At 53.8% G+C, this 10,342-nt stretch overlaps 1 protein-coding gene across 2 annotated transcripts; it reads left to right on the forward strand.

The window, feature by feature from the left end:
• The first annotated feature begins 790 nt into the window (after window positions 1-790).
• SLC25A34 (solute carrier family 25 member 34) lies at window positions 791-9,343 on the forward strand. Of its 2 annotated transcripts, XR_014221506.1 has the most exons (6): window positions 791-1,477; window positions 3,397-3,462; window positions 6,744-6,896; window positions 7,505-7,639; window positions 7,922-8,694; window positions 9,329-9,343. XR_014221506.1 is itself a non-coding variant. In XM_082230475.1 (5 exons), exons 1-5 carry the CDS (start codon window positions 1,070-1,072, stop codon window positions 8,096-8,098), a joined length of 939 nt encoding a protein of 312 aa, XP_082086601.1. In that variant the 5' UTR covers window positions 791-1,069; the 3' UTR covers window positions 8,099-8,845. The 2 variants fall into 2 exon arrangements, 1 of the variants encoding a protein (XP_082086601.1); XM_082230475.1 differs by lacking the exon at window positions 9,329-9,343 and having other exon boundaries at window positions 7,922-8,845.
• The last annotated feature ends 999 nt before the right edge of the window (window positions 9,344-10,342 follow it).

Here is a 10,342-nt window from a genome sequence, read left to right on the forward strand (position 1 = left end):
TGGGTAGCCTGGCCATTCCTTGGAGATGGCTAATACTTCAGTTCCTGAATTTCTTACACATTTTGATAGTTTGCTCAGCTTAACCAGACTGTATTTGCAGGAAGGTGTAAGCCCCTACAGTCCAAAGACAATAGGAAAGCTTTTCCCATTTCCTTCCTTCTTGCAGAGAAATCGGGAGAGTCAAAATGGCTTCAGGATTGCTCTTCTGTGCTATTTCAAACACGTGTACATTTATGAGCATCAATTCTATATCTGAGACCTTAGAATTTTAATAAAAATTGGATGATACGGATTCCTCTTGGATGACTCTGGGTATGTGTACATGATGAAAAAAACACCCACATGTGTGTGTGTTGCCTGCCTAGCTGACTGGACTGCTCTCCCCACAAGGAATGCATCCCACTAATCACACTTTTTCAGGAATTCAAGGCTGGCCGCTGGGGTTGGGGGTTTTTTTTTTGTTCTGGTCTGGAAAGCGCTGAATATCTCTCTCTCTCTCCCTCCCCCCCCCCCGCCTCCCACTTGCAGAGCAGTGTGTTCCTGCAAGCTCAGGAGCAAAATGATCTCCAGTAAACAAAAGAGGGAGGCAGGCAGAAGGTTGTGTGTGTGTGTGTGTGTGTGTGTGTGTGAACTTTCCCCTACATTCTGCCTGCTTCCCTCCCTTGCCCAACCCCTTCCCTGGCACCCAGGCAAATACTGTAGAGAGGAAGGCACCACCCAATCATCCCTCCCAGAGGCGGAGAGTCAGCTGAGGGAGGGGGCTGGCCAGCGATATAAGCCCAAAGGTGTCACTCAACTGGCACAAACAGCCCTGCATGGCACAAAGCAAGCTGGAGAGCAGGGCAGGAAGAGAGGAGCTGGTTGCTGGAGGAGAGGGGCTGATCTCTCCAGGAAAGGGGGAGTTGGTGGCGGCATTGGCACTGGCCAAGCAGGCTCCTGCCGGGGCCCACCTGCAGTCCCACCAAACTTCTCTGGAGACAGAGCTCTGCTAGCTCAGTTTCAGAGGAGACCCCCCTGCATGTCCTGCTAGGTCGTCCCTGTCAACAGCTGGGCCAGCGGGGGCCACACCATGGAGCCCCCCCGCAGCCGCGCGGCAGCCATGCTCTCCATCTCTCCTCCAGTGGATTTCGTCCTGGGGGCCACGGCCTGCTGCATGGCCTGCGTCTTCACCAACCCGCTGGAGGTGGTGAAGACCCGCCTGCAGCTGCAAGGGGAGCTCCGCTCGCGGGGCACCTACCCTCGCCATTACCGGGGGGTCCTGCACGCCATGGTGGCTGTCAGCCGGGCGGACGGGCTCCGGGGGCTCCAGAAAGGCCTGACAGCCGGGCTGCTCTACCAAGGACTGATGAATGGTGTGCGCTTCTTCTTCTACTCCCACGCCGAAGACATTGGCTTGACGCAGCAGCCAGGCGGGACCATCGTGGCGGGGGCCGTGGCCGGGGCACTCGGTGCCTTTGTGGGCAGCCCAGCCTATCTGGTGAGTCTCCTGGCGATGCTCTGCCTGGCAAGCCGAGCTGGCTTCAGGGCAGTGGGCAGCCTTGTGTCTCTGTGACCCCTGCTTTGTAGCAAGTAGAAATATGTTATTTTGTCATCTGAACCTTGCACACAGGCCAGTTCTCATTATTCCCATCTTGCAGAGCTAGAACTGAGGCAGGCAGAAAGCTGGCCAAGCCCCACAAATCTGCAGTAATTCTGTTTTGAACCCTTGTCCTGTTTTGCCCGTGCATCAGGTGGCTCCCTTTCACATGACTTGTTCCCATTTTACAGAGCAGGAAGCTGAGGCAGTTGGCCTCTGGCCATGAACTGAGCTTGTGTCAGAAATGGGATTTTTCAGCCCAGGTCTGCCACATCCGAGGCATTCCGGTTGCGCCTCTCTTGCTGTGTCTCTCAAATACCCGCTGGTGGTCTGTAGAACAGCTGTGGCGTCCCCCACCCCTTGCCCATTGAGATTCAGAGTGCTGAAGTGGTTAGGTCTGGGCTAGGGCCAGGGGAGAGCCGAGTTCAAATCCCCAAACAGCCATGAAGCTCACTGGATGATCCCTGAAAGTATAGTCTTGAGCCAGTCTCAGTCTCACCCACCTCGCAGGGTAGATGTGAGAATAAAATGAGGAGGGAGCCACATATACCGCTGCTGTGAGCTCCTTGGAGGAATGGCAGGACAGAAACGGAAAATACCCTGGAGGGCTGAGCAGTTTCTTCCACAAACAGCTACCAACCACCCCAGAAAATGGCTGCTGGTTGCTTGGGTCTGTCTGTTCAACCGTCCGTCCTAGAGCTTTAGGAGAGACCAGCCCTGTGTGGGGTTGCAAAAGTTGCTCTGCAGCATTCTGAGAAGCTGTTCCTGTTTCGTAAAGCTGCCCAGAGTCTTGTCCCAGCGAAGGCAGGCTGTGAAATGTGTTTGGGCAACGTAGGAGCAAGATTCCCAGGGGATGGCTGACCACCTCACAGCCTCCTCCTCCTTGCCCAAAAGAGAGATCAAGTGCACCAACTTGGGGCAATCTTGCTCATTTCTGCCTGGGATACAGAACCCCTCTTTGCTAGAGGTTTTTTTTAAGTGCATGTGAAATGCATGGCCTATCAGTCTTGCGCTGGCCGCCCTGGATCAAGCTTGTCTCTAGTGTGTTTTGGGCTGCAATTCCCATCGGGCCCCATCCTGATGTCAGAGGAGCCCAGGCGAGAGCCTTTCTCCACCCACCAACCTGTGGTCTGAACAAGAATCCCAAGTAGCTCAGAGGATGCTGAGGTCCGGCACAGAACAAATGGAAAGTTGTGCACCTTAAAAGAAATGGCACAGAGTGAGCGCCAATGAGGAAAAGATGGGGGGCGGGTTACCTATTTTTCTGAAGACCTGGTGGTTAAGACATGCTTAGAGAGCTGGGGGCCATACAGGAAGGGTGGCTATTTTGCTATCTGTGTTACAGCCTAACACACCCTTCAGAGGAGCTCAGGACTTCTGAAGACAAGGCCAAGACCCAGAAAAATTTGATTGGCGTTGCCATTCAAATGTGTGTGCTGCATCTTGTGATTATGTGGGATGGGACCTACCTGGGCTCCTTCCCCAATATTTTATGCAAGTCAACACACCTGTCAGGGCTCCGCTAAACTCTAGCAAAGTCTACAATATCCACACTGCATGGCTCAGGGAGTGCACACCCACTGAGCTCCAGAAGTCTGATCACCAGCCAGGTAGAGTTATGTAACTGTCCCCAAGGTACCTCTCCAGGGTGTTGACAGAGCAGAGAAGGTGGAGGCCTTCTTGTTGCCTGCAAGGTCGGGCAGAGTCCTCCTCTTTCTGCAAAGGAGCCAGTGGTTCAAACAATCTGTGGGGAGGGGGGAGACTCCTGCCACCCGCCTCTGCTCTCGCTGACCTTTCTGCTCCTCTGCTTGCGACTCCAGGTCAAGACGCATCTCCAAGCCCAGACTTTGGCCGCCATCGCCGTGGGGCACCAGCACAACCACCAGGTGAGCTGGGGGTCAGGAGGGTGGCGGCGATGAGGCTTTGGGGGGTGAATTTGCAGGGGGTGGCCTCTGGGTGTGTGTGTGTGATGTCTAGTCCGTTGTGTATGCAGGAGGAACACAGAAAACCGTCTTCTATCAGGCCAGGCCACCTAACCATCAGCTGCCAATGGGTCTTTTTAAAACTGGGAATGAGCGCTGAGACTTTCTGCATGCAGAGCAGACGCTCTAGCAGAACCTCCCCAGCTGGGACCATTTAAAGGGGAAGGGGTTTGTTGCTGCAGAGAAGAGGAGCAAGGATTGGTGGAGACAGCCAGCCGGGGAGAAAGCACTGGGTGAGCACACCTAAGGCCTTTGGGCTGAGGGCTACCATGCTCTGGCAGCATCGTCTGGGCACTTTCTGTATAAATGACAGCCAACCAATCAGCAGCCACCGTAACTGCCAGGGCCGGCCCTTCCATTAGGCAGGGTGAGGCAGCTGCCTCAGGCGGTGCTTGTGGGGTGGTCAGCAGCAGCAGCAGCAGTGATGTGTTACACCTGTGTATGTGTGCCACTTCTTCCTGAGGCTGCAAAATGGCTTGGAGCAGCTCTCCTTGTTGCCCACTGTCCCCAGTCCTAGTAGTCGCTGCAGAGGAGGGTTGATTCATTGACAAAGAGGCCAGAGGTGCCTCTAGAGCAGGGATGGGCAACGCAGTGCCCCATAGGTGATGGCGTTGGACTCCAACTCCCAGCTGCCAACATGGCCGAGGAAGGGCCATAGCTCAGTGACAGAGCTTCTGCTTTGCATGCACAGTGTCACAGGTTCGAGACTCGGCAACGTCTCCAAGTAGGGCTGGGGGTGACCCCTGTCTTGAAGCTCTGGAGAGCCACTGCTGCCAGTCAGTGTATAAATGAGACAGACCTAGATGGACCCATGGACTGCCTCAGTATAAGGGGTGGTATAAGGGGTGGCCAGAAGTCCAGCAATATTGTCTGGCTTTGCTCAGCCCTGTTCCAGCCAACAGGGGCTATTCTTATTTCTTCCAGAGGGTTCTGATATGCCCACCATGCCAATATTTAGTGTGCCATCTTAGACAGCTTAATGCAGGGGTCAGCAAACTTTTTCAGCCAGTCTACTATCCTTCAGACCTTGTGGGGGGCCAGGCTATATTTTTTTTTGGGGGGGGAGGAACAAATTCCTATGCCCCACAAATAACCCAGAGATGCATTTTAAATAAAAGGACACATTCTACTCATGTAAAAACACGCTGATTCCCAGACCGTCCGTGGACCGGATTTGGAAGGCGATTGGCCGGATCTGGCCCCCGGGCTTTAGGTTGCCTACCCATGGCTTATGGCACGTTAGAAGCAGACTCTGCTTCTTTTCTCTGCCCCGTTAGGTTTAAATTTGGATTATGCCTGGCCTCTGCTGCTGAATTTTCCCCATGCCATTCCCGAGGCAGAACGGAACAGGGGTGGGGGGCTCTCTTGCTTTTAAGGAGAATCTCAGCCCTCTCACTTTGCCAGCCTGAGAACCAAGCGAGTGTTTTACAGCATCCAGAGTTGCCGAATGGGAGGAGTTGGGGAAGGTAGAGAGAGGGCAAAGGGTGACGTTGGCTTGTTCCTGAGCTCAGGTGACGTCAGCTGTTTGTGCCGCTCCGCACGAATTGCTTTCCAACCACCTCAACATGTTTGTTTTGCAAAACACAGACGTCCTCCCTGCACCCTCCCCCTTGGCCTGAGCTCCCTTCGGCTGGCTTCTCTCCCAGCAGGGAGGCGGAAGCAAAGGGCCCGGGGGAAGGAACCTCTAGCTGTGCCACTGGTGTGTTCTGGTCCCAGACCCAGCGGCCAGGGGGTTCCTGCTGATATGGCTCCCTTTGCCCTCCCTGGCACAGGGCAAGACCCTCTCTCCCAGAGCCCTGCCAACCTCAGATCAGGAGATTCAGAGCTCTGGCCTGGATAGTATCCACCACACTCCATCCCTCACCTGGTTCAACTTGTGTTCAAGTGTTTTATGCAGAGTAAACCAACAGCGTTCAATAACACTGTAAATCAGAGGTTTCAGACTCATACCCACCAACATTTCTCCAATGAAAATAGCAGCATCCTATTCCGAATCCCCGCGACGGGGTGAGCTCCTGTTGCTCGGTCCCTGCTCCTGCCAACCTAGCAGTTCGAAAGCACGTCAAAGTAGATAAATAGGAACGGCTCCGGCGGGAAGGTAAATGGCATTTCCGTGTGCTGCTCTGGTTCACCAGAAGCGGCTTAGTCATGCTGGCCACATGACCCGGAAGCTGTATGCCGGCTCCCTCGGCCAATAAAGCGAGATGAGCGCCGCAACCCCAGAGTCCTTCAGATGTAAAGGAAATAAGCAGCTACCTTATCTTTCAAAGACATCTGAAGGCAGCCCTGTTTAGGGAAGTTTTTAAATATTTAATGCTGTACTGTTTTTAACACTCGATTGGGAGCCACCCAGAGTGGCTGGGCAAATTCATTCATTCATTCATTCATTCATTCATTCATTCATTCATTCATTCATCATTATTATTATTTCTCCCGCCTGCTTCATGCAACAACAACAGCCATGGTGGGTGAGGCAGGGTTGTTCTTGTTGTTGTTTTGTCCAAAGCAAAATGGGTCAGGATGGGTGCATCATGTGCTCTTTGGTGTCCCTGGTAATTTGGACTCCGTCAAAACCCTTCCTGAGCCCCTCAGGAGTCTGGAGCGCAGCTCTTCATCACTAAGAGAGGAGGAACTGCAATTTCACCTCGTAGGCTTGGCCCTTTTGCCTTCGGATTAAGGCAACAGAAGCAGATGGTCTCTCACTGGCATGATGGTGTTTCTCTTTGAAAGAGAGAGAACGGAGCTACAAAACTAGTCATCCTAGTGGTGCAAGCAATAAAACTGCTAGCACATTTGCAGAGCTAAGCAGGGTCCGGTATGGTTTCAAATTGGATAGGGGATAAGGGACAGTAAACTGGATAGGGGCAGTATTTTAAGGGGGCTGGATTAAATGGCCGTCGGGACCCCTTCCATTTCTACATTTCTATAATTTAATGCACATCACCTCCAAATCCTGGAAACTGTAGCTCTGTAAGGGGTAAACTATAGTTCCCATGTTTATTGGAGGGGGATCTGCTTGAAGCCTGAGAAGGGGGTGGCTTTCCTTCCTGCCCCCCCCCTGACTGAGAAGAGGGGGGGGCAAAGCCACAGATGAGTGTCCTGCCACAGTGGTGCAATGCAGGCAGCTGCCCCTGCTCTCTGCTGCCCCCTGCTGACTAACCCCTGCAGCTTTTCTCCCCCCGCAGAGTGTCTCTAGCGCCTTTGAGACCATCTACAAGAAGCAGGGCCTCCTGGGACTGTGGCGAGGGGTGAACGGGGCCGTGCCTCGTGTCATGGTGGGCTCAGCCGTCCAGCTGGCCACTTTCGCCTCCGCCAAAGAGTGGGTCAGGAAGCAAAAGGTGAGGAGGGGGCCAGAGGGTGGGGGAGATGGGCCGTGGCAGTTGCACGACTCTGGTTTTGTCATTGACTCTGGAACAAAGGTCTAGTTTATCAGCAGCGCCTCAGACCCACCCCGTCCTAAACCCTTTTCCAAGATGAGCCCTGCCAGCTTGTTTGATTCCTCTAGCAGACCCTCTTACCCCTTCTATACCCCAGTTGATCCCTGCACTCTGCAGAGAGTGGCCAGCTCATCAGGAAATCTGTTCCACACAGGGTAGGAACGGGGCCTTTTGGGTGGTGGCACCAACCCCTTGGAATTCTCTCCCATTAAATGTGTGACAGGCGCTGTCTCTGTTGCCTTTTGGCACCTGCTGAACACCTTCCTCTTCCAACAAACCTTTTAATTCAAGACCTTTATCCTGCTTTATCTTTACATGGTTTAACTGTCTCATCGCTTGTGTGTTGGCCGCAGTGGGCTGCTTTGGGGAGGAAGGTGGTATATACCTTAAATAAATAAATACAATATTCAGCCTTTGTGGCTTTTCCTGTTGCTCGATCCTGATGCTGTCGAGAGCAGGTGGGGTTCGCCGACTCTCCCCCCCTTACTGTTGCCCTCTTCTGCCCACAGTGGTTCAAGGAAGACAGCTGGATGGTGGCGCTTGCTGGTGGCATGATCAGCAGCGTGGCTGTTGCTGTGGCTATGACGCCCTTCGACGTGGTGAGCACCAGACTCTACAACCAGCCAGTGGACGAGCTGGGCATGGTAAGTCTCTCATGCCAGGGGTGGTCACTGGCAGCCTTAGAAACCCCAAGAAGTTTGTGGAGGGAGGTGAGGAGTTTAATGGCTCTGAGCCTAAATAGAAGCATCCTGGGGCTAGTTCAGGGATGGGGAGCAGCTGCAGCCCCGCAAGGTGTTGCTGAATTCCCAGCTCCCACCGGTCAGCACAGTCAGTGGTTAGGGATGGTGAGAGGAGTTGCAGCACCCTTGTTCCGAAGGGCGTGTGTCCAGCTTTTAACCAGGCTCTCTCCCCTCTGCCACCCGCAGGGCAAGCACTACCGCGGCTTCTTCGACTGTGTGGTGCAAGTCACCGGCAAAGAGGGTGTCTTGGCCCTCTACAAGGGCCTGGGGCCTGCCTACCTCCGCCTGGGACCACACACCATTCTCAGCCTCCTCTTCTGGGACGAACTGAGGAAATTCACCTACCAGCTCCAGGGGGCTTGAAAACCCTGCAAGAAAAGACGACATTTCCAGAGAGAGGGGCGCCCGCTCTCTTCCTCCCTCTCCCCGCCTCACTGATGGGACCAGAACTTGGGGTGGGAGGCTGGTCTTTTCCCAGGCAGCTCTGGAATGAAGAGTGGGGCTTTTGGCGCTGCCTGTCCTCTTTTCCCCGGACCAGGGGTCTTGGGTGGGGGGCGGTCACACAGCCCCTTCTTCCAGGAGATGGTTGGGAGCACCTGTCCCTTCCCCATCTCGTTTTCTCACTCGTCATGTGACACCAGAGAAGTGGCCTCCAAGAACCAACTTTCTGAAAAGGAAGAATTGCAAACACGCACGAGAAGGACGGTTGCCTCTGAGCCAAACAGCAGCTTCACATCAACATGACCTTTTTTTTTGGGGGGGGGTGAGGCTGCTCAGGGAGGGGCATCCCCAGACTAGCTGCAGCTCCACCTGTGCAGATTTGGGGGTTTCGTGGCCTGGAAACAGTATCCTGTCCATTCCCTGCCTCGGGACACACACTCCCTGCAACCAAAGGGGTAGAGAATGGGCACCAGGCGTTAACAGACCAAAAGTAAAGGGTAAATGGCATGAGAAGGCTGGCCCAGTGAGGCTCTCCCAGTTATGAGGCCTGATGGGCCAGTGCAAAAGGCTCAAAAGCTTGGGTCTAAGGTAGACTGCAGCACGTCCCCCTGCCTGTGCCAGGGGAAGAGAAGAAAGCCAAAGAAGCGAGAGGGAAAGGGGAGCAGAAAGACAAAATAATAATAATAATAATAATTTATTATTTATACCCCGCCCATCTGGCTGGGCCTCCCCAGCCACTCTGGGCGGCTTCCATAAAAACCAAAAATACAATAAAATATCACACGTTAAAAACTTCCCTGAACAGGGCTGCCTTAAGATGTCTCCTGAATGTCAGGTAGTTGTTTATCGCCTTGACATCTGCTGGAAGGGTGTTCCACAGGGCGGGCGCCACTACCGAGAAGGCCCTCTGCCTGGTTCCCTGTAGCTTTGCTTCTCGCAATGAGGGAACCGCCAGAAGGCCCTCGGCGCTGGACCTCAGCGTCCGGGCAGAATGATGGGGGTGGAGACGCTCCACATGGACGGAGAAACACATGGGCGGAGAATGAGAGGCAAAAGTGTGTCGCCCTTAGCAGAAGAGGCTCCTGCTTTTTGAAGAGGTGGCGACTTCTGTCCTAGAGGCAGTGGCCTTCACAAAGCCCATTCAGTCCTCAGGAGTTGGGGAAGGCGCTGTAGCTCTGTGGCCTCCTTGCCATTTGCAGGCAGTCCCAGGTTCGGTCTCCCAGCCTGAAACCCTGGAGAGCTGGCAATAGGTCTGTTTTGAACCTCTGGACCCATCAGATGGGAGTACAAGGAGTGCAAGCAGGAGAGGAGCTGTGGCCACTTTCAGGAACAGCAGAGCTGTGTTTTGGGTCGAGGTCAAAATCCTCCGGAGACATCTGCGACGCAGGCAACGCCTTAGCCTCTGACATTTGGACCCTGCCAAGTTCCCGTCTGTCCTCCTTGCACCTTGCCAAGAGCAGAGCACCCCCTCCCGCCGGGACTGGGGAAGGGTGGTGGCGGCAGGTTTGCTCAGCAAGGTGATCTTGTTTCCTCCAACAGCTGCTGTAACTGGAGCCCAGTGGCTGGGCAGAGATCAAGCCCAATAAAGATTGTTTCTACTTTGTTGTATTTATAGCCCTCTCTCAGGAGGTGTCATTTGGAGGGGGGGTTCCATGGATGAGTAGGCAATGTTCAGTTCAGAAAATAGGTCTGGGGGTGGGTTCTAGGCCGCATTAGGCCTCATTGTCCCCCGCTTTCTTTCCAGGGGAGTTGGCAGGGAGCCCCCGTCCCCCAATCAGCACAAATCTAGAAAGTCAAGTGAACCATGAGTTGCTAAAGTGCCTTTAGAAATTCAGGGGTGGAACGAGGGAACTGGCATGCTCCACAAGGTTGTTGTGAGGGTCACTCAGACGATGGTGTGTGTGGTGTGGTAATATTGGGGAGCGCTATATAAATCCCTTTGTGCAAACACTGTCAGAGAGAGAGAGAGAGAGAGAGAGATGGAATTGCAATGGACTCTCTTGCCTACACAGAACTCACCTGTGCAGCCCCGCAGGTAAGAGGCTTCAATGGGTCCCTCCTCCCCATTCTGTGTTGTTCTCGCTTCTTATCTCTAGTCCACCTTTCCTCCAAATAAGCTCAGGGTTGTGGCAAAAAGTGTATAGTTCAAGCTATTTTTTCCCCAGT

Source organism: Podarcis vaucheri (genome assembly GCF_965113315.1).
Source record: "Podarcis vaucheri genome assembly, chromosome: 7".
NCBI classification, from domain to species: Eukaryota; Metazoa; Chordata; class Lepidosauria; order Squamata; family Lacertidae; genus Podarcis; species Podarcis vaucheri.

Excerpts from the sequence above, each read along its gene's own strand:
- SLC25A34 (XM_082230475.1), top strand. The coding sequence starts at position 1,070 with ATGGAGCCCCCCCGCAGCCGCGCGGCAGCCATGCTCTCCATCTCTCCT. Across the intron at positions 6,897-7,504 it reads AGTGGGTCAGGAAGCAAAAG|TGGTTCAAGGAAGACAGCTG; the intron begins GTGAGGAGGGGG and ends TTCTGCCCACAG. Across the intron at positions 7,640-7,921 it reads CAGTGGACGAGCTGGGCATG|GGCAAGCACTACCGCGGCTT; the intron begins GTAAGTCTCTCA and ends TGCCACCCGCAG.